General features: G+C 36.2%; 1 protein-coding gene across 3 annotated transcripts in view; it reads right to left on the bottom strand.

Moving 5' to 3' along the window:
* Positions 1-18187, bottom strand: part of SLC28A2 (solute carrier family 28 member 2) — a 44221-nt gene extending 26034 nt beyond the window's left edge. Inside the window, exons 1-6 of one of the 3 annotated variants that reach the window (XM_051977259.1) lie at positions 17583-18187; positions 15387-15516; positions 13553-13666; positions 13355-13443; positions 11533-11624; positions 789-972 (exon numbers count right to left, since the gene is read on the bottom strand). In XM_051977259.1, the coding sequence (XP_051833219.1) occupies positions 789-972; positions 11533-11624; positions 13355-13443; positions 13553-13633 (446 nt within the window). In that variant the 5' untranslated portion in view covers positions 13634-13666; positions 15387-15516; positions 17583-18187. Of the gene's footprint in view, positions 1-788; positions 973-11532; positions 11625-12188; positions 12409-13354; positions 13445-13552; positions 13667-15386; positions 15517-17582 lie in introns of those variants that run through there. The other 2 variants (XM_051977258.1, XM_051977260.1) reach the window with 2 other exon arrangements.
* Positions 18188-24144: the final 5957 nt, after the last annotated feature.

Genomic DNA, 24144 nt, shown 5'->3' with positions numbered 1-24144 from the left:
TGCTCATTTCACAGACAAGGAAACTAAAGTCAAATGTAAGTGCCTTGCCTGGAATCATATTTCAGAGGCAGACACTGATTTCAAATCACCATCCTTTCCATTGTACCACATTTTTTCTCAAGGATAGAATTACATAGATTTAGGCTAGTACAAATTCCCACTGCCACTTATACCTGGGCTTTCCATTGAACAACTCTAAGAGAGAATATCCAAAAAGTAGGAAGAGTCTCAGAGTTTGTACATTACCCTATATAGATAGGCAAAGATCACAGACCTATCACTGGCAATAATGTCTTCTTCCTCACTGGCTAAGCAAAAGGTTTGCTGCTAGAAATTCTAGAACTATGAAAGGTAGATGTGTCAGCACTATTGATAGTCCCAAAAAGTCTGGGGATATGGAGCCAGCATATTGTAATGTCAGGGTGGCTAGGGAAGTATATAATTTCTAGGACAGAATGGTATTAGCTCAGTAAAAAAGAGTCAATGCCCCATCCAAATCCTTTCTAGTCATCATCTAATTATTTCATTGGATCACAGTTTCTCTTGTTCCTGATATGGACATTTGAATGATGAACCAGATTGATTCCCTTCCCTGAAATATTATTATACCCTTCAGCCAAATTAATCTACATGGATATAAGGGGCAGGGCTAAACTCAATGGACACAATGAGTCCAGCAATAATCAGAGAAAGACAAAGAAAGATGAGCACAAGAATTCTAGAATTTGGATTGATGGTGAACCTCATCTCAAGGACAACAAAACCAGTAAAGCTATCTTCCCACTCACCATTTGAGCCAAAGCCTCTGCCGAGAGTTTCCAAAAGGCTTCCCACATCTCAACAGCTTCTTTCCAAAATGCTTTTTAATGAGACTGTAAGCCAAGTAGAAAAGACCCAAACAGGTGAGCACAAACAAAGCTAAGGCTCTCTGGAAATTCAGGATACAGGCCACCAGGACATAGGCAGCATAGGCTAAAGAAAGTTGAAAGAGAAAAGGATAAAGGTCAGCAAATGGAATACCTAGATCATCTGCCTTGAATTTGAAGGATCTGAAGGAATTTGAAGGCAAGAAATATTCAAGTTAAGCCTAGTCAGTGAGCAACAAATAGCATTTGACCTAAGCTCAGTTGTTCAGATATCTGAACAACTTTTTGTTTTTCTTTTTTTTTTTTAATGCTGTTTTTTAAACATCGAAAATCTGTACTTTCTCCCTTTTATCTCATCCCCTCCCCCAATTGAGAATTTTTAAAAACTTGCTACAAACAAGAATAATCAATCAAACAAATTCCTTCACTGGCATGTCTAAAAGAAAAAAAAATAGATTAATATATGCATATATGTCTCATTCTGCACTCCAAGATTTGTCTATCAGGTTGATAGTATGTTTCATTGTGAATATTCTGAAATTGTATTTGAATATTACAATGATCAGAGTTCCTAAATATTTCAAAATTGTTTGTCTTTACTTGTCTCCTGGATCTGCTCACTTTACTCTGCATTACTTCATAGAAATCTTCCCAGGTTTCTGACATCATCCCCTTCACCATTTCTTAGAGCTCAATAATACTCCATCATATTTTTATATCAATTATTTCTCAAATGATGGATGCCCCCTCAGTTTCCAACTCTTTATCACTATAGAAAGAGCTATAAAAATTTGTGTAGGTCTTTAGTTAAGAGTTAGGACTCATCTCTTCCATAATCTCCCCTACCTTTTATTCTCCCTTCCCTACATTCCTTTCTATTTTTTTGTTGAATGAAATGCATTTATGTACCTGACTGGGTGGATGTATGTGTGTGTTTCCCTCGGAACTTTGAGCAGTTTTAAAGAGAGTAAGATTCAATGTCCCCAAAAGATGGTCACTAAAGTTTTCTGGACCTCAGCTTTCTTACTTAACTTTCTTAATTTAGATGCTGAACTAAAGGGCCTAGGTCAGAAGTAGTAAGAGTGCCAGAGCCTAAGGATCATAGATTTAAAACGAGAAGGATCATAGGATCGTAGTTTTTATGGCTGGAAAGGTCCTTGGAAATCATTCATCTGGCCTCTTCATTTTACAGATGAAGAAACTGAGTCACAGAAAGATTGAATGACTGACCCTGAGTCATGTCACCACCAAATATTAAAGATGGGTTTTGATCACAGCTCTAGTGCCTCTCTCCTACAACACATTGCCTCTCAACACTAGAGGTTGTCTGTTTTACAGATGAAAAACTGAGGTCCAGACACGTTCTGCTTTTGAGCCCATCCTGCCTTGAGCAAATCTAGAATCTTTGATTTTTTTCCTTTTCTTTTTTCCTTTTTTTTTTCTTTTTCTTTCTCTCTTCTTAAAAATATTCTCCCTTCTGGAGAGACTTACATGAAGTGATGCAGAGTGAAATGAGCAGGACCAGGAGATCATTATATACTTCAACAACAATACTATATGATGATCAATTCTGATGGATGTGGCCATCTCCAACAATGAGATGAACCAAATCAGCTCCAATAGAGCGGTAATGAATTGAACCAGCTACACCCAGTGAAAGAATTCTGGGAGATTACTATGAACCATTACATAGATTCCCAATCCTTATATTTTTGCCCACCTGCATTTTTTGATTTCCTTCACAGACTAATAGTACACTATTTCAGAGTCCGATTCTTTTTATACAGCAAAATAACTGTTTGGACATGTACACTTATATTGTATTTAATTTATATTTTAACATATTTAACATGTATTTGTCAACCTACTATCTGGGGGAGGAGATGGAGGGAAGGAGGGGAAAAATTGGAAGAAAAGGTTTGGCATTTGTCAATGCTGTAAAAATACCCATGCATATAACTTGTAAATAAAAAGCTATAATTAAAAAAATAAAATATAAGTCCATAAAAAAAATTCTCCCTAAGGAAATGAGACATGTTATAATATAACTTTCAGGATAATGAAAACAAACAATTAAAAAACTAAAACTCTAATACCCACCAATGTAGCTATTATAACAGCCAGTGTTATAATTTGATATTGCAAGTGCAGCTAGGTGATAAAATAGATGGAGAGCTGGGCTTGGAGTCAGGAAGTCCTGAGTTCTAATCTGACCTTAGACACTTAATGTGTGATCCTGGGCAAGTCACTTAACCCTATTTGCCTCAGTTTTCAGAGGTAGAAAAGGAAAAGGCAAACCACTGCAGTATCTTTGCCAAAAACATCCCAAATAAGGTCACAAAAAGTCAAGCATGACCAAAACAAGTAAACAACAACTAAAAAAGTGGAAATTACATCTTTGTAACAAAAAATATTTATAGCAACTCTTTTTATAGTGCAAAAAATTGGAAATTGAAGAGTTGCCCATCAATTGCAGAATGACTGCATGAGTTATGATTGTATATGATATATATGTGGTTGTATGGAATATTTATTGTACTTTAAGAAATGATGAGCAGGCTAATTCCAAAAAATCAAGGAAAGGCTTACATGAACTGATGCAAAGTAAAGTAAGCAGAAGTAGTAGAACACTGTGCATAGAAATAACAAAACTGTATGATCAGCTGTGAATGATTTAGCTTTCTCACTAACATAATGTTCCCAGACAATTCCAAAGGACTCCTATTGAAAAATTCTATCCACTTCCAGAGAAAGAACTGAGGAAGTCTGAATGCAGATCAAAGCATCCTATTTTTCACATTCTATATTTTCATTTTTTTTCTATTTTTGGTCTTCCTTCTTTTTTTCTTCGTTTAGTCACTGTCTTTAACAAGATGACTAATATGGTAATATGCTTTGCATGATTGAACATGTATAACCTATATCAAATTGCTTACTTTCTCAGGTAAGGGAAAGGTGAAAGAGGGAAAAAGAAAAGTTAGAAATCAAAAATTTTAAAAATAAGGAATGTAAAAAACTCTTTTGACATAGAAGTGGAAAAAATAAAATATTATTGAAGAAAAAGGAGAGTGCATGCCCTCCTCCCCTCTTCTTCCTTCTTCCTTCCTTTCCTTTCTACCAGTCCAGTTTAGCCTTGTCTAAGCTGACCCATGCCACTCTGGCTCTGAGAAGTGTCCAGAGACCTCCCTGTGGAGGTCTAAGTGGTACATATCTGCTTGTTAAAGTTGGGAAAACTTTTGAATTTTTTTTTGAGTAATAAAGATATCTCCTAAATTTAAGTGCCACCTATATGATGATGATGTCACTATTTCTATGAAAAGTGAAAGGAGAAATCTTTTTGGAAAAGATTCAGATGAAGAAGAGGAGTTTTTTTTCCCTTAAGGAACCCATCTGGACACAGAGTTAGATATCAGTATAACAAAATTATCATATATAGAATTAAGTGGAAATAATTGGTGTCATGCAGGGAAATACTACAAAGGTAACTGAGAGAAGAGATACTGAATGAGCCAGGAGACAAAAAGTTTATAAAAGAATGCAACAGTTCTTAGCAACGCAGCTAAACAGTTTTGAAGGCAAATGTGGTAGCATAGATAAAAAATGAAGGTCATCATGGTTCTGGTTTAAATTTAGTCTTGGCTAGTGATTATAATTCTTAATGTCCTGAAATATTGGGCTTAATTAGGTGACCAGAGATTAGAACAATTCTGGGACAATTAAAAAAATATTGCTGGAGGAGCCAAGATACTGGAATGAAACTAGAAAGCTGCTCAAGCTTCCCCCAGTTTCCCTAGAAAGCCAAATGAAACCAAACCTCTCAAGAGAGTTTGAAATGACAGAACCTACCAAGAGATGGAATAAAAAAATTTTCCAGCTCAAGATAGGTCAGAAGGACTTCAAAAAAGGTCAGTCACTAGAATAAAAGGGGTATTCAGCCCAGCTCTGACAGTGTCTGGGAAAGTAATTGGGAAGGTCTTACTCACACCCAATTAGCAATTGAGATATGGCTCAGTAGCTCTGCTCAATAGCAGAGAAGTCTATTGGGTCAACCCGGAAAACCAGGCAACAACAAGCAAAACTAGGTTGAGCTAGCCTCTGCTGTAAGCAAGACACCAAACACAAGGGACCCCTGTGCTCAAAGTCAAGACTCAGTGCTGCATAAGAAGCTTGGGGCAGAGCCCCCTGAACTACAAGAGCAGAGCATGAAGGGGGATACAATTTGGCTACAAGCCCCAAAAGACTGAAAAATCTCAAAAAGCTTTAAATTCATATAGAAGACATAGAAGAAAAAAATAGGAACAAATGAAAAGTTTTCAAGAGAGAGTCAAAAAATTGGAAAAGAAAGGACAAAAATTGACTGAAGAAAACAATTCCTTTGAAAATATAATTGACCAAAGGAAAAAAAAATCTACTAAAGAAAACATCATTTAATTTAATTTAATCAAATTTAATCAAATAGAAAAGGAGATACAGAAGCTAACTGAAGAAAATCACACATTAAAAAGTAGAACTAGACAAATGAAAGCTAGTGACTCTATGAAACATCAAGAATCAATCAAACTAAAAAGAATGAAAAACTATAAGAAAATGTAAAATAATTAATTGGAAACACATCTTACCTGGAAAATAGATCCAGGAGAGACAATTTTAAAATTATTGGGCTATCTGAAGTCCACAATGAAAAAATAGCCTATTTAGTTTTCTTCAAGAGATCATCAGGGAAAATTGCCCTGATGTACTAGAACCAGAGGACAAAATAGTCATTGAAACAATCCATCAATCACCGCTGGAAAGAGACCCCACAAAGAAAACTTCAAGAGATATTATTGCAAAACTCCAGTACTATAATTTCAAGGAAAAAAATACTGCAGACTGCCAGGGGAATAAAAGCAATTTAAGTATCAAGAAACCACAGTCAGGATTACCTAGGATTTGGCAGCATCCACAATAAAAGAGCCGAAGGCCTGCAAAACCATATTCCAGAAAGCAAAGACCTGGGATTACAACTAAGAATCAACTACCCAGTGAGACTAAACATCATCTTCCAGGGAAGGACATGGATCTTCAATGAAGTTGGGGACTTTAAATCATTTCTATTGAAAAGAACAGAACTAAACAGAAAATTTGATCTACAAACAGAAGACACAAAAAGCACAAACAGGTAAATAGAAAGAAAAAATCCATATTATTTAAAGGTTAAATTGTTTACGTCTCTAAATGGGAAAATGATATGTGTAACTTTTTAGAACTGTATTTTTATTAGGACAGTTAGAGGGGTATACATGGACAGAAGACATTAAAGGGTGGAAAAGGATTATATTGGGAGAAGAAAAAAAATGGGAGATAGAATGGGTAAAATTAGATCACATGAAGAGGCACAGAAAATCTTTTATAGCAGAGGGAAAGAAGGGAAGCTGATGACCATTGTCTGAAGCTTAATCTCATCAGTTTTGGTTCAAAGAGGGAATAACATATACACTCAGTTGGGTATAGAAATTTATTATCCTATAGAGAAGGAGAAGGAGAAATGAGAAAAAAAAAAAAAAAGAAAGGGGCTGGACAGAAGAGAGGATAGAGAAATAGGTAAAGAGAAATAGATAAGACTAATAAGAAACAAAAGTCTACTAAGGAGGGATACAGTGTAAAGAGGGGGAAAAGTATATACATGGGAGAAAATAGGATGTAGGGAAATACATAGGTGGTAATCATAATTGTGAATGTTAATGGAATGAACTCTCTCATAAAATGGAAGCAGATAGTTCAGTGAAATAAAAACCATAATCCTATAATATGGTGTTTAAAAAAAATACTTTTGAAACAGAGAGATACATACAGAGTCAGGATAAAAGGCTGGAGTAGAATAAATTATGCTTCAGTTGAATCAAAAAAGCAAGGGTAGCAATTATCAGACAAAGCAAAAGCAAAAATATATCTAATTAAAAGAGATATGGAAAGAAGCTACATTCTGCCAAAAGGTACCATAGACAATGAAATGGTATTGATACTAAACCAAGTGACACAGCATCCAAATTCTTAGAGAAGAAATTAAACCAATTATAGGAAGAAATAGATAGCAAAACTATACTAATGGAATATCTCAACTGCCCCCTCTCAGATTTAAGATAAATCTAACCACTAAATAAACAAGAAAGAAATTAGGGAGGTTAATAAAATCTTAGAAAACTTAAATATGATAGACTTCTGAGAAAATTGAATGGGGATAAAAAAGAATATACCTTTTTCTCAGTAGAACATGTCACACAAAAATTGACATTGTATTAGGCCATAAAAATGTAACAATCCAATGCAGAAAGGCAGAAATAGGAAAGGCATCCTTTTTAGATCACAACACAATAAAAATTATACCCAATAAAGAACAACAAAAAAAGAATAAAAACTAATTGAAAATTAAATAATGTAATCCTAAAGAATGAATGGGTTAAACAATAAGTCAGAGAAACAATCAATGATTTCATCCAAGAGGATGAAAATAAGGAGACAACATACCACAACTTATGGGATACAGCCAAATCAATTCTTAGTAGAAATTTTATGCCTCTAAATACTTATATGAATAAAAATAGAAAAAGTGAAGATCAATGAAATTGGGCAAGCAACTGAAAAACCTAGAAAAAGAACAAATTTTAAAAACTTAATTAAATATTAAATTAGAAAGTCTGAAAATTAAAGGATAGATTAATAAAAATGAAAATAAGAAAATTGTTGAGCTAACTTCATAAAACCAAGTTGGTTTCATGAAAAAATCCAATAAAACAGATAAAACTTGGGTTAACTTGATTAGAAAAAAAGAAAGGAAAAACCAGCATCAAAATTGAAAAGGATGAATTTTCCACCAATGAAAAAGAAAGTCAATAATTTGGAGCTATTTTGCCCAACTGTATGTGAACAAATTTGACATTCTAATTGAAACATAAATATTAACAGAAATATAAATTGCAAAAATTAGCAGGAAAGGAAATAAAATACTTATATAACCTCAAGTTGGAAAAAAAAAAAAAAAAGAAATCAAGCCATTAATGAACTCCCTAAGAAAAAATCTCCAGGACCAGATGGATTTTCAAGTGAATCCTATAAACATTTAAAGAATAATAAATTCCAATAATGTAAAAAAACTATTTTGAAAACTAAGCAAAGAAGGAGTTCTGTTAAATTTTTTCTATGACACTGATGCTGATAGGTGCTTAAACCTAAATTAGGAAGAGACAAGTCAGAGTAAGAAAATTATACACCAATCTCCCTAATAATATTATGCAAAAATTTTGAATAAAATATTAGTAAAGGCATTACAACAACTTATCAGCAGGATAACATACTATGAGAAAGTGGTTTTTATATCAGGAATGCAGAACTAGTTCAATATAAGGAAAACTATTGGCATAATTGACAATATCAATAAAAAAACTAACAGAAATCATATAATAATCTCAACAGAGGCAGAAAAAGCTTTTGAAAAATTACAGCACCCATTCCTGTTAAAAACATTAAACAGTACAGGAATAAATGGAGTTACCTTAAGATGATAAGCAGCATTAATTTAAAACTATCAGCAAGCATTATTTGTAATGGGAAGAAGCTAGAAGCATTCCCAACAAGATCAAGGGTGAAACAATGATGCCCATTATCACCACCATTATTCAATACTATATTAAAAATGTTGGCTTCACCAATAAGAAAAGAAAAAGAAATAAAAGGAATTAGAGCAGGTAATGAATAAATAAAACTATCACTCTTTGCAGATATGATGGTATTTAATGAATCCTAGAGAATCAACCAAAAAACTACTTGAAATAATTATCAAATTCAGCAAAATTGCAGGACATAAAATAAATCCACAAATTATCAGCATTTCTATATGTTACCAATAAAGCCCAACAGCAAGAGATAAAAAGAAATACCATTAAAATAACTCTAGACAAAATAAAATATTTGGGCATCTATCTGCCAAGACAAACTCAGGAACTATATGAACACAATTACAAAACACTTCACACAAATAAAGTCAGATCAAACAACTGAAAAAATATCAATTGCACATGACTAGAACAAGCTAATATAATAAAAACGGACAATTCCACCTAATTAGTCTACTGATTCAGTGTCATACCAATCAAATTGAGAAAAAAAAAACTTTTTTTCTATAAAATTAGAAAAAAAATGACAAAATTCATCTGGAAAAAGAAAAGGTCAAGAATATAAAGGGAATTAGCTGGGGGGGGGGGGGGGGAGAATGCAAAGGATGGTGACCTAATAGTACCAGACATATTATAAAGCAGCAGTTGTCAAAACAATCTGGGACTGAATAACTATAGCAATCTAGTGTTTGACAAACCCAGAGACCCCAGCTTTTGGGATAAGAACTTACTGTTTGACAAAAATTGCTGGGAAAATTGGAAACCAGTAAGGCAGAAACTAGGCAGCAACCCACACTTAACACTGTACACCAAGATAAGATCAAAATGGGTTCATGATCTAGACATAAAGAATGAGATTATAAATAAATTAGAGGAACACAGGATAGTTTGCCTCTCAGACCTGTGGAAGAGGAAGAAATTTATGACCAAAGAAGAACTAGAGATCATTACTGATCACAGAATAGAAAATTTTGATTATATCAAATTGAAAAGTTTTTGTACAAACAAAACTAATGCAGACAAGGTTTGAAGGGAAGCAAAAAGCTGGGGAAATGTTTTTATAGTCAAGGGTTCTGATAAAGGACTCATTTCCAAAATATATAGAGAATTGACTCTAATTTATAAGAAATCAAGCCATTCTCCAATTGATAAATGGTCAAAGGATATGAACAGACAATTCTCAGGTGAAGAAATTGAAACTATTTCTAGCCATATGAAAAGATGCTCCAAGTCATTATTAATCAGAGAAATGTAAATTAAGACAATTTGAGATACCACTACACACTTGTCAGATTGGCTAGAATGATAGGGAAAGATAATGAGGAAAGTTAGAGGGGATGTGGGAAAACAGGGACACTAATACATTGTTGGTGGAATTGTGAACAGATCCAACCATTCTGGAGAGCAATTTGGAACTATGCTCAAAAAGTTATCAAACTGTGCATACCCTTTGATCCAGCAGTGCTACTACTGGGCTTATATCCCAAAGAGATTATAAAGAAGGGAAAGGGACCTGTATGTGCACGAATGTTTGTGGCAGCCCTGTTTGTAGTGGCCAGAAACTGGAAACTGAATGGATGCCCATCAATTGGAGAATGGCTGAATAAATTGTGGTATGTGAATGTTATGGAATATTATTGTTTGGTAAGAAATGACCAACAGAATGATTTCAGAAAGGCCTGGAGAGACTTTACACAAACTGATGCTGAGTGAAATGAACAGGGCCAGGAGATCATTATATACTTCAACAACAATACAACAACAACAATATGATGATCAATTCTGATGGACCTGGCCATCCTAAGCAATGAAATGAACCAAACCAGTTCCAATGGAGCGGTAATGAACTGAACCAGCTACACCTAGCAAAAGAACTCTGGAAGATGGCTAAGAACCATTACATTGAATTCCCAATCCCTATATTTTTGCCTGCCTGCATTTTGGATTTCATTCACAGGCTAATTGTACAATATTTCAGAGTCTGATTCTTTCTGTACAGCAAAATAATGGTTTGGCCATGTATACTTATTGTGTATCTAATTTATACTTTAATATATTTAACATCTACTGGTCATCCTGACATCTGGGAAGGAGGTGGGGAGAAGGAGGGGAAAAATTGGAACAAAAGGTTCGGAAATTGTCAATGCTGTAAAATTACCCATACATATAACTTGTAAATAAGAAACTATTAAAAAAAAAAGAAGAAGAAGAACAATCTGGGACTGGCTAAGAAAGTGGTAGATCAGTAGGATAAGTTAGGTACACTTGACACAATAATCAATGATTATAGTCACCTACTGTTTGGAAAACCCCAAAACTCCAGTTTCTGGGATACAAATTCATTATTTGACAAAAATAATATGTTTTCAATATTACTAATTTCAACTGTGACTACAGACACTCCTGCAAATCAAAAGATTTTCAGAGTACTTTACATTTTTATCTCAGTTGAGCTTTACAACAGCCCTGTGTGGTGGTGGTGTTTGTCCTTCCTTCTTGAAGAGAACCATGACATCAGGGAGATAATGGGAAGGAAGGAAAGAAGGAAGGAAGGAAGGAAGGAAAGAAGGAAGGAAGGAAGGAAGGAAGGAAGGAAGGAAGGAAGGAAGGAAGGAAGGAAGGAAGGAAGGGAGAGAAGGAGGAAGAAAGGGAGGAAGGGAAGAAGATAGGAGTTTTCCAACTGATCAATTCCAGTTTATGGGCCTGCCTTACTCACAGAGGTTGTTGCTTGTCCTTTGGTCTGGAAGAGAATCATGACATCAGGGAGGTGATGCCATGTTGTAGGGCAGGCATATTATCCTCATAAACAAACACCGAGGAGTTAAATCACTTGCCCAGGATCACACAGGAAGGACATTTCAGAGGAAGGGTTTTAATTCAGTTGTTCTTGACTCAGCATTCTATCCACTTTACCACCTAGCAGGATATTTTTTAGTAATACAGTAGTAATCCCACAGTGATTTAATCTCTCACTTCTAAGTATTTGAACAAAAACTGTACTGAAGATGTCTCACCTGTACACAGGAGGCTCAATAGGATTTTCTGGAACAACTGGGTATGAGTTTTGTAGAACTCTCTTGCCTTAGAGAAAGGCTGCTGGCTCCCCCTTATTGAAATCAAATAGCAAGAAATTAGGATTATCTCAATTCCTTCTCACCCGCCCCTACACTCACAAACAACTGAGAGACAGACACCTCAGTTCTAGGTAGAACCTGTCTTTGTTCAATGGATGCTCTCAGCATCTCAGCTCTCAGTGTTGGGCTTTTAGCATGAAGAAAACTGATCCTGGTCATCTCAAATCTACCCTTTCTGGGCCCAAGATCACAGCAAATTCTGTCCTACCCTGAACTCAAAGGTATTCCTGATTATTCTTCATGCCTCAGGAAAGGGAATAGTTTTATTCTGTCTTTTTCAAAGAAGATTTTCAAATATTTGCTATTCCATAAAATCATTTTGTGCACAGTGATCACATTCTGAAGGGGGAAAAAGTGATGGTGTCCTAAGCAATGCTTCTGGGCTTTCTTTCCCCACTCCCACTACCCCAAGTCCCATCTTTCAAAAAGTCATCAGATATGTCTTTATGGACTAGAAAACTCCAGAGGAGCCTTTCCTATTTGACTGGGATGTAAGGAGGTGCCTAATAAGTATGAGGGCTTCAGAATGACCCTACCTCCTCATTTGTCCGTCTTCACTTATTTCTGATAACTCTGAGCTTCCTTTTCACTCCCAATCCTACAAACAGACCTCCTTGTTTCTCTGAGACCACTGGCTTTCTCTTTGAGGATGATGGTTTTTCCAGGAAGAGGTTTTGTTGTGGAGATTAGGAGGGTGTTGTTTAATTTCTCTGTGTACCTTGGCAACTAAGACTCCATCAGTTGAGGGAGGAGGAGCTGAATGGGAAGAGGGAGGAATCATAGAGTTTGGGCTAGAAGAGACCTGAAAGCTCTCTCATTTTACAATGAATAAGTGAAGTTAAGGGACTTAACTTGGACTTGCACTACGTCCAAGGGATATAGAGAAGCACCAGAGGTGGCATTTGTACCTAGATATTCATTCCACTATAGTGAGCTGCCTTTAGATGCTGTGACACTGAAGGTTCCAAAAAGAGGGAGAGAATCAGTCAATCAATAAATATTTATTAATTGCCACCATGTGTTAGGAACTGTGCTAATTGCTGGGGATGCAAAAAGAAGCAAAAGACCGTCCTGATTCTCAAGGAACTTAAATCTAATGGATGAACAGATAATTTAATGGATGATACAGAGAAAGAATAAAGAATAGAAGGGGGAGGGAAACAGAAGAGACTGATAGCGATGTAAGAGTGACAGAGGTATAGGAGAGGAGAGGAAAGAGGGGGAAGAAAATGAGAGAAGAAAAAGGAAGAAGAAGAAGAAGAAGAAGAAGAAGAGAAGGAGGAAGAGGAGGAGGAGGAGGAGGAGGAGGAGAGGAGAAGGAGAAGGAGGAGAAGGAAGAAGAAGAAGAAGAGGAAGAAGAAGAGGAGGAGGAAGAAGAGGAGGAAGAGGAGGAAGAGGAAGAAGAGGAGGAGGAAGAGGAGGAGGAGGAGGAAGAAGAGGAGGAGGAAGAGGAGGAGGAGAAGGAGGAGGAAGAGGAGGAGCAGGGGAAGGAGGAGCTAGAGGAGGAGCAAGGGAAGGAGGAGCTGGGGGAGGAGCAGGGGGAGGAGGAGTTGAGGGGGAGAAGAGGGGGGAAGGAGAGAAGAGGGGAGAAGGAGAAAGTCCAAGGTATGGGAGATAACCAGTGAAAACTATATGTGCTAGTGGTTTTTCTGAACTCTTGTAGGACTCTCTATGTTCATTCCCATTAAATTTCATACTATACCTTTGGAAAGTGGGAAGCTCTGGTCCATTCCCCAGGTTGATTCCTGTATTTTCATTCTTTGTTTTTTCTACACTGTCTAGTTCTTCCCCCTACAAGCAGCAGGTACAGTGTTTGTATTAAGTCACAGAGAAGAGGAATAGTTTAGACATAATATTGAGACTAACGCGCATATCTCTGTATAAAAAGAAATAGAATTACTGTGATATCCAGTCCGTGGTTGTCCTGATAGTTCTGCCTTGTAGGGAGTGAAATAGAATCTTTCTCTTTTTCTTTCTCCATCTCTTGTTATTGGGTTGTTGGGTTTCTTTCAAGCTAAGAAAAAAATAATAAGACTAAAGATTTGAGTTCAAGCCTCAATAATTTGGAGAGAGAAACTTTTTTTTCCCCCAATTAGAGCCATTGATGTATCAAGTTAAGTCAAGAAGCATTTATTAAGTAAGCACCAACTATGTGCTGGATAATGGGCTAAGCATTGGAGATCCAAAGACAGACAAAATAAAATTAGTTCCTGTACTTAAGGAACTCACATTCTAATGGGAGAGATAACATGCAAACTATAATGTAGCAACAAGATGTATTCTGGAAAAAAATTAGAGATAATCACACAGAGCTAGAGAACATATTTGCAAATTTCTCATATTATCTTCATAAGTATCCCGGGAGATAGACCCCATAATTTTTCTAGTTTTACAAATGAGAAATCTGAGGTAAACAGAGCTTAAGTGGCTTGCACAGGGTCACACAGCTACCTGAGGCCAGATTTTAACTTAAGTCCTCTTGACACCACATGTAACAATAAATGTTCTAAGACACCTGTCTGCCTAGAGAAGGAAGGAATTAGGAATGAAAGGACTGGGAAAGATTTCTTGTAGAAATCACGGTACCCAAGGATGACAGGAAGAAGGAGAGAATTCTAGGCATGAGGCACAGCCAGTGAAAATACCTGCAGTCGGCAGATGAGTGTCTTGTTGGAACAAGCAAGTGGCACTGGATCATAAAGTACATGGTGGGGAGAAGGTTTGAGGTATAAGAAAGGAAGAAAGAAGTGTTGGGGGAAACAGGAGACACAGAAAAGGCTAGGGGAAAGTGGTTGAGAAACCTGAGGGAATGAAGTTAATGGGATTTAAAAGTTAAAGGAACCAGGGGACTAAGATTGTTAAGGTTAAGGGAATAAGGAAACAAAAATGCTAAGAGGATATAATAGTTTCCTATCTATAGGTTAAAAAGTCTATCATATTTAATAACTGCCTAGAGTAGCAGGAAGAAATAGGTATGCATGGTGAATCAAACAAATTGTGCAATGAGTATGAATTCTTCTATAATCATCTTTGTTTTATAAGATTTCTCTTTTTTGAGTACAAACTCAAGGGTGTGTGAAAGATATGAAATGGTCTAAGTCAAAACTGGAAAAACTTCCAAAGTTGAAACAGATAACCTGAGAAATATAGCATAACATTGGCTGAGTGTAAATTTCTGTTTGAGACCTTTTCCCATACAACAACTATGGATTGTCTCTTTGTCTTAGGGCTCAAGTAAGAATCTAGTTACCCCTCAGAAGCAATTGAGCCATCCTATCATATTTAAAGAAATCTTTATGGCAAATCAGTATAAGAAGCTAGCTAAAAAGATGCATGTAAAGCTTAGATTTATAATCTACTTTACATTTTGTTAAATTCATGAATAGACAGCAAAAATTGTATATAACTTAGAAATCACTTTGATTTTTAAAAGATATGGGGCAGGTACATGACACAATAGATAGAGCAGTACCCCTAGAGTTGGTAGTATCTGAGTTCAAATCTTGTCTCAGACATTTAATACTTGTTAGCTGTGTGACCCTGGCAAGCCACTTAACCCCAGTTGCCTTGCAAAAAAAAAAAAAAAGAAAGAAAGAAGAATTTAAAAAGATATGAATAGACAGTATAAGCAATAAAATGAGGTTCATCTGATCAGTGATAGAGTTAACTGATTTAATCATTTTCTATTTAGACAAGCCTCACAGACAAGCTTATGAATTAGGCCTCTTGCTTACCCTATTATGTTAGTTTCTGCTGGATATCCTGGACATGTGTGAGAGAGTACTTCTGAAGCAGTAAATGTGAATTTGATAGGAAAACCCAGCAGAGAAAGCAGAATGTCATGTGGTTCTGGGGAGGAGGAGCCTTTCAGGTAAGGGAAATGAGAAAAGGGGAACCATAAGAGGGATGGCTGAGGAATATTGGAGAAAACAATGATTTGGAGACATGGGATCCCCATTAGAGTAATCTTGAGCAAGTTACTTCCTCCTCTTCAGGGCAATTAATTTGTAAAATTAAGGGGAAAACATAAGCTCAGAGGACTGGTGATGAAGCATATCATCTACTTCCTCACAGAGAGATGACAGATTCAAGATGCAGAATGAAATATATATTTTTAGAGTTGGTCAATGTAGGCATTTGTCTTGCTTGACTATCATATAGTCTGTTTTTCCTTCTTTTAATTGAATGAAGAGGTGGGAAAGATATAAAATAAATGTTTATTAAAAGGAAAGTAAAAAAAAAAAGCTTATATTTTAAAAGGTACAATAAATTTTTAAAAATTCCCTTGTGAAATGATCCAACCATGCTGGAGAGCAATGTGGAATATGCCCAGAAATCTATAGAACTGTGCATATCCTTTGACCCAGCAGTGACTTTACTGGATCTGTATCCCAAGGAAATCATAAAGGAGGGAATGAGAATTACAATCAAAATGAAGGTATTGCCTTCAAAGAACTCACAGTGAAAACTAGGAGAACAACTGAGATTCAAGATAACCGAATCTGGAGGCATTAATGACAAACCTTAACAACTTCACAATTTAACCTAAGATTATGCCTGTCTTCTGTGAATGGACAAACCAACTGTTTCAACACTTATTTTTGTCTTATGGGTATCTTCGAGTTAGGTTAATGGTTAAGTTCAGTACCTTGTCTAACTGTGGTATCTGCAGAGAAATTGTTAAATAATTATTTATATAATTGTTATGTCTCGGGTCATAAGAAGCTCATGATCTCTTTGGAGAAGCAGTACAAATTCCTAAGAGACATACTACACAGTATTATGTCTAAAGGAAGACAACAGGGTTACAAACATCACAATTATTGAAGTTCAGAAAAAGGACACATGAATGTGGATAGCAGTAATTGCCTCTCAGGACCTTCACTTAAATGACTGGCTGTCACTTCAAAATGATTCTGTAGTTTTTCCTGATCTCTCTCTCCTTCCTCTTTTATTTCTCTTTGACTTCGCCTCCTTTTTCTCCCATTCCCTGTGCCCCCTTAAACACACACACACACACACACACACACACACACACACACACACATACGTTTCTCTGATGGAATATTATTGTTGATAATGCAGGAGGCTCTCAAAAAAAAAAAACCTGAAATTTCTCCATGAACAAAGTGAAATATACTGTATAGCGATGTTCTGGGATGACCAGCTGTAAATTTATTTTTCTCAGTAGTACAATGATCCAGAACTATTCTGAAGGACTTTTGAGGAAAAATCCTATCTATGCCTAGAGAAGGAACTGATTGAGTCTGAATACAGCTCAGTGCATTGTCTAAAAGGAAAAAAAAAAAAAAGGCAGCAACACTGCTATGAAAGACTTTGAAAGACTTAAGAGGTCAATCAATACATTGAGTACATGTGGTGATTCACATTACCCACCTGAGAGGGATAGTTTTGGATACCAGGTGCAAAAAGTGACATTTACTTTTTTAAAAGTAAAATCTACTGTGTTGATTTAAAAAACAATAAAGAAATTGTAGGTATGAATCTAAAAGTATTAAATGTTATCCCTTATTCTATCATATTGGTTTTCTATTGGAAACCTACTAACACTACTATTTCATGCACAGTAGAGTCATTTCTTCCCCTTTGTTGATCAATGTGCTAATAATCCATTGAGGCATAGTGAAGGAAAGACTATACAGGACAGTATTGCATCCAGAAGATTCCTCATCAGTTATGCAGCCTGAGGTTTTTATATTTGTATTTATAAACCTATATAATTTGTACATAGTCATTTGCAGGTTGTCTCCCCCATTATATTGTGGACTCCTAGAGAACAGGAATTATCTTTTGCCTTTCTTTATATTACTAGTGCTTAGCACAGTGTCTAAGCACAACATAGTAAGCACTTAATAAATATTTGATGATTATAAAAACACAGACACATACATGCATACATACATACATACCTTCTAATTCTTGCTTTAGAGCTGAGCTGAAAAAAAATGCACAGTTCCTAATGTCCAGCACAAGATGAATGACACCAAAAGTTGTGCCATCTCTGTCCTTGCATTCTCCTTTTCTTGCCCCACTTCCCCTAAAAGCTAATTATGAAAGAAATTTGACTTTCCCTGAACACCCAAAAACGAAGAGAGGAAGTAATTGCAATTATTTCACTCAAATGGATTGTAAAATTGATCAGCTGCCTTACCACTCCATTCTCCAATTAATGGCTAAACCACAAATCATCCTTTTTTTTTTTTTTTTTTTTTCCCTTTCCTCTTTTGCAACTCCTGTCTCTCAGTTTTGATTAGGAAACTGTAGGCTTCCCCAGGCAGATGTTTTGGCAGAAGCTGAGTCTCTAGCATGAAGGACTGCTCTTAAGGTAGCTGCTCCACCCTTCTAGGCATAGAACAAAAGAACTACTTGATTCCAAATTCAGATTTCCTTTATCAGATACTTCCTCACCTTAAGAACTAGTTGCTAGTACCTACTCTAATAGACCTCTGGCAATCCCTGGGTAAACATGCAAATCCCTAACTCCACTCCTCCTTCCTCCACCCGTCCACCTCCAATAATACCCTCATTTCATTTCCTCCATTCCTCCTGTCTCCATTTCAGGGGGAAAAGTCCAAAGGCTACTTTCTCGGTTTCAAAATCTTTTTGCTCTTTCAGATGCTTTCCCAATGATACAGTGCCATATATTGAGATCGGGGGTCCTGTTCAGCTTACAAATGAGAAAACTGAGACAAAGAGATCACAATGTGGATTTCTGCTTATCTACATTAAATGTTTTTATTTTGAAATGTTCATGAGTTAGAGTTAATTATTGAATTGATATGTAATGGTTAAGAAAAATATCATGACCAACTGCCATCTAGGGGATGGGATGAGGGGAAGGAGGGGAAAATTTGGAGCAAAGGTTTTCTAAGGGCCAATGTTGAAAAATTACCCATGCATATGCTTTGCAAATGTGTGGTTCAGAAATGGTGAGGAGTCACCATTTAATAAAAAAAGCTGGAGAGATCTCTAGAAGTAAAGCAAAGTTTATTATACATTCTGGCGAGAAGGATGTCCCACCCATCGAGCATCTGGAGGGTTTCTCCTGGTCCAGTCCTTCATAGCTGCACCTCTATTTAGTCCCCTCTCCACTAGTGAGAAGAGAGAATTCAAAATAGACTTAAGTTCTCCTCCTGGGCCCCGAGGGCCCCTGGAGGGGCTGATGGAATTAAGTCCTTTCCTTCTCTTTCAGGTACAAATTCAGTCTTTGGGCCACCCAGTCTTTAATAGTGCCTTCCCCAATATCTTTGTCACCCCAGACAAAACAACAATACCTTATCATCTTTTTCTTTTTTCCTCATATATTTTGGCAGTTTGTTCCGATTACTTAATTTATCTCCCAAGGGACTATCTACCGGTATTTTCTAATCATTTTTTCTCATTTCTCCCTGAGAGGGCTGGCTGGGACTGGGCCACATCCATTGAATTTGGACAGAATCTAAATTCCAAAACGCCCAAACACGCCAATTGTCTCCAATTGACTTCAGTCACCCAAGAAGGCCTAGCCAAGCCTATCCTGTACAGAGACCCAGAGTTTAAGACTCCAGGCCTCACATGGTCCTGTCCAGAGACCCCTCCAGAGTTTGTATAACTCAAGAGCCTCACAGGGGGCTTACCTCTGGGTTGCTGCACAACAAATTACTTGACTGATCTGTCTTCCACCGATGGGTCGGGATTTTACCGCGGAGTTTCTCCCTTTGCTTTGCTCTAAGTTTCTCCACTTCGGGCCCACTTTACCTTGGGGAATAAGGAGAAGCCCTGGAGCTGGTGGGCTGCCTAAATCAGGGCAGGGCGTCACCCTGCTAGCACCCCAAGTAGTGAGCACACTATTCACCACAAGGAGTGTGATCTGGACTAGCCCCCAAAACTGTGTGGTTCAGAAACGGTGAGGGGTCACCATTTAATAAAAAAAGTTGGAGAGATCTCTAGAAACAAAGCATAGTTTATTATACATTCTCTCCAGAAGGGCATCCCACCCATCGCATCCCACCCATCCAGCAGATAATCAAAGGGAGGAAGCACCTTGGGGGCAGGATCAACACTTCTAATCCCTAACACAAATACCCCCTCCCACCACTGACCCTCATCCTTATTGGCAGAGACTGGTCCACTCTGCCTTTAGGATCTCCATCCTCCTTCTCCTCTCCCTTCAGTCCTATGGAATAGGGTAACTCAAGAAAGATAGAAAAGTTAAACTTGGATATATATTCAAAAGGCAGAACATTAGAGAGAAAAAAGTGAAGAGGAAGTCAGCTATTTGGGTAGAACATATTTTATAAATCAGAGGAACCAGATTTAAATCCTATTTCTTTTTTTAAATTTAATGGTATTTTTCAATTACATGTAAAGATAGTTTTCATCTTTGTAAGATTTTGAAGTCTAAATTTTCTCCCCTCCTTTTTTCCCTTCTCCCTCCTTAAGACAATACGCAATGTAATAGAGGTTACATATGTATAATCATGTTAATTATATTTCCACAGTAGTCATGTTGTAAAAGAAGAAATAATAAGAAAATTTGGGAGAAAGAAAAAAAACCAAAAAAGTGAAAGTAGCATGCAGACTCCATATTTCTTTCTCTGGATGTGGTTGGCATTTTCCATCATGAGTCCCTTGGAACTGTTTTAGATCATTGCATTGCTGAGAAAAGCTGTCTATTGTAGTTGGTCATTCTACAATGTTGCTGTTACTTATATGTACATAAATATTTTAGCACTTCTTTTTTGTGGTAGCAAAAATTTTGAAATTAAGGGAATACTCATCAATCGGGGATTGGCTGAATAAGTTATGATATGTGATTATTGGGATATTATTGTGCTACAAGAAATGATAAACAGGCAGATTTCAGAGAAATCTGGAAAGATTTAAGTGAACTGATTCTGAGTGAAGTGAGTAGAAGCAGAAGAACATTGTGCACAGTAACAGCAACATTGTACAATGATCAACTATGATTGACTTAGGTCTTCTCAGTAATTCAATGATCCAAGACAATTTCAAAGTGCTTAGGACAGAAAATGCTATCCATACCCAGAGAAAAAACTATGGAGTTTGAATATAGATCAAAGCATACTATTTTCACTTTCTTTTGTTTTTGTCCCTTTTACTTTTTGTTTTGTATCTTCTTTTACAATATTGCTAATGTGGAAATATCTTTATGTGCTTGCAGATGGATAACCTATATCAGATTGTTTGATACCTTGGGCGTAGGAGAGGAAAAGGAGAGAGGGGAAAAAAAATCCATAACTCAAAATATGATAAAAATGAATGTTGAAAACAAGCTTTACATGTAATTGGAAAAATAGCATTATTTACCAAAAAAAATCCAGGTTTACATTAGATTTTCAGACAAAAGTTCTATAATGGCAGTAGTCAGATCAGTGACTAATGGGGTTAAAAGTGCATGAACTAGTAAAAAAAGGGGAAGGGGTCTCTATAAATTAATTAGGAAGGACTATTCACAATGATAAAAATGGAATTATAACTAGATCAAAGCATCAAACTTGCTGGAGAGTTTCAGCAGCCAGTTCTAACTAGAAATAGATAACAGGCTAAGTGTAAAGCATACCAGAGTTATATAATAGAAAAACAGGTCCTAGAAGAGGGGAACCATAGTCTCTTTTGGTTTTTCAGAAAGGAAAAAAGAATATACTGGGACAGAAGTGAAGAAGAAAGAACATTCTATTTCTCATAGTTGGGACTTTTCCGAAGAAATTTGCATAAATATAATGAAAGGAGTAGAGGGATCAAGCATATAACATACCTCATTCACCTGAATCAGATCAAAGATTGAAAACACACCTTACATGTGCATACATGTGCATACACACATATACACACACAGAGTTTGGTATAGAAATTCATTAAAGTCAACAGGAAAATTGGTGGAGACAGGGAGAGAAAAGGACCTTAAGAGAGAACTAGAGTTGGGAAATCAATGGTCACAATCAAAACAAACTTCAATAGAAGAATTATTTAAAAGGAAGGATTAAAAAGCAATGAAATTACTAGTGTCCACTAAACCAATATAAGATTTCAGAGAAGTGGGGTCATAGACTTCATTTATAGATTATTAGGGTCAATTCCATTCTCTTTCTTTTCCCATCTTATCTTTCTTTGCAAAAAGGAGAGTAGTGGCAATAAAGAGAAAAACTATTATAACACAACATAGAGATAAAATACTGGCTATGGATGTAAAATCCTAATCATTAATGTCAATGGAATGAATTCACTCATTAAATGGAGAAAATTAGTAAACCAAACTTAAAAATAAACTAACAAGATATTTTGACAAAAAAAAAAAAAACCTTTTGGAACATAAAAATTCATAAAGTTTGAAATAAGTCTTTAAAAATAAATACACAATATTTTTGGAAGTAAAAAAATAACTAAATAATGATTTTTAAAAGGAAAAAATATTTTTATAAAATTGCTGTTTGTAAATAAAATTTTCTCCTAATTCTATTCATTCTGTATCAGTTCATACAAGCCTTCACAGGCAGTAGAGTAGGTGCTGGGGCTACAAAGACATCATCATCATAATAAAGAGACTAAGTGACATATCCAGGGTCACATACCTAGTAAATATCGGAGGCTAGATTTGAACTCATTTCTTGCTATTTCTTTGCTATTTAGTTTATTATTGGTTGTAACCCTAGATTTTTTGTCCTCTGGACTATCTCATTCCAAGCCTTCTTATTCTTTAATGTAGAAGCTGCTAAATTTTTTGTAATCATGACTGATGTTTTAGTTGTTTCTTACTGGATGCTTGCAGTATTTTTTCCCTTGTCCCAGAACTCTGGAATTTGGTTCTAATCTTCCTGAGAGTTTTCAATTTGGGGATCTCTTTTAGAAAGTGATTTAAAGCATTAAAACCTAGTCAAACCACCTTTGTTGCACTTTTAAATGATAGCTTTTTATTTTCAAAATATATACAGGGATAGTTTTTGACATTTATTTACTATATTTATGCATATTTCTTCTGACAAACAAATATATGAGAAATATATAGTTCTTTCTTCTTCATTTATGTCCCAGTATATTCTTTTTTCCTTTCTGAAAAACCAAAAGAGACTATGGTTCCCCTCTCCTAGGACCTGTTTTTCTATTATATAACTTTGGTATACTTTAGACTTGCATCTATTTCTTCTCCCCCCTTCCCTCTCCTTCCCCCCCCCCCAAAGGCAATTGGGTTTAAGTGATTTACCCAGGGTCACATAGCTAGGAAGTATTAAGTGTCTGAGACCAGATTTGAACTCAGGTCCTCCTGATTTCAGGGCTACTGCTCTATCCACTGTACCACCTAACTGCCCCACCCTGTATCTATTTCTAGTTAGAACTGGCTATAGAAATTCACCAACAAGTTTGATGCTGTGGCCTAGTTATAATTCCACTTTTATCATCATGAATAGTCCTTCCTAGCTAATTTATAGAGACCCCTTCCTTTTTTTACTGGTTCATGCTCTCTAAATCCCATTAGTTGATGACCTGACTACTGCCATTATAGCCCTTTTGTCTGAAAATCCAATATAAACCTGGATTTTTTTTTTTTTTGTAAATAATATTATTTTTTGGTCAAAGGATATGAACAGACAATTTTCAGAGGATGAAATTGAAACTATTACCACTCATATGAAAGAGTGTTCCAAATCATTATTGATCAGAGAAATGCAAATTAAGACAACTCTGAGATACCACGACACACCTGTCAGATTGGCTAAGATGACAGGAAAAAATAATGATGAATGTTGGAGGGGATGCGGGAAAACTGGGACACTAATGCATTGTTGGTGGAGTTGTGAACGAATCCAACCATTCTGGAGAGCAATCTGGAATTATGCCCAAAAAATTATCAAATTGTGCATACCCTTTGATCCAGCAGTGTTTCTATTGGGCTTATATCCCAAAGAAATACTAAAGAAGGGAAAGGGACCTGTATGCGCCAAAATGTTTGTAGCAGCCCTGTTTGTAGTGGCTAGAAACTAGAAAATGAATGGATGCCCATCAATTGGAGAATGGCTGGGTAAACTGTGGTATATGAATGTTATGGAATATTATTGTTCTGTAAGAAATGACCAGCAGGATGAATACAGAGAGGACTGGCGAGACCTACATGAACTGATGCTAAGTGAAATGAGCAGAACCAGGAGATCATTATACACTTCGACAACGATATTGTATGAGGACATATTTTGATGGAAGTGGATTTCTTTGACAAAGAGACCTGAGTTTCAATTGATAAATGACGGACAAAAGCAGCTACACCCAAAGAAAGAACACTGGGAAACGAATGTGAACTATCTGCATTTTTGTTTTTCTTCCCGGGTTATTTATACCTTCTGAATCCAATTCTCCCTATGCAACAAGAGAACTGTTCGGTTCTGCAAACATATATTGTATCTAGGATATACTGCAACATATCCAACATATAAAGGACTGCTTGCCATCTAGGGAAGGGGTGGAGGGAGGGAGGGAAAA

Source organism: Antechinus flavipes, chromosome 2, assembly GCF_016432865.1.
Source record: "Antechinus flavipes isolate AdamAnt ecotype Samford, QLD, Australia chromosome 2, AdamAnt_v2, whole genome shotgun sequence".
Classification (NCBI taxonomy): domain Eukaryota; kingdom Metazoa; phylum Chordata; class Mammalia; order Dasyuromorphia; family Dasyuridae; genus Antechinus; species Antechinus flavipes.
This window is presented reverse-complemented; position numbering and strand designations above follow the sequence as displayed.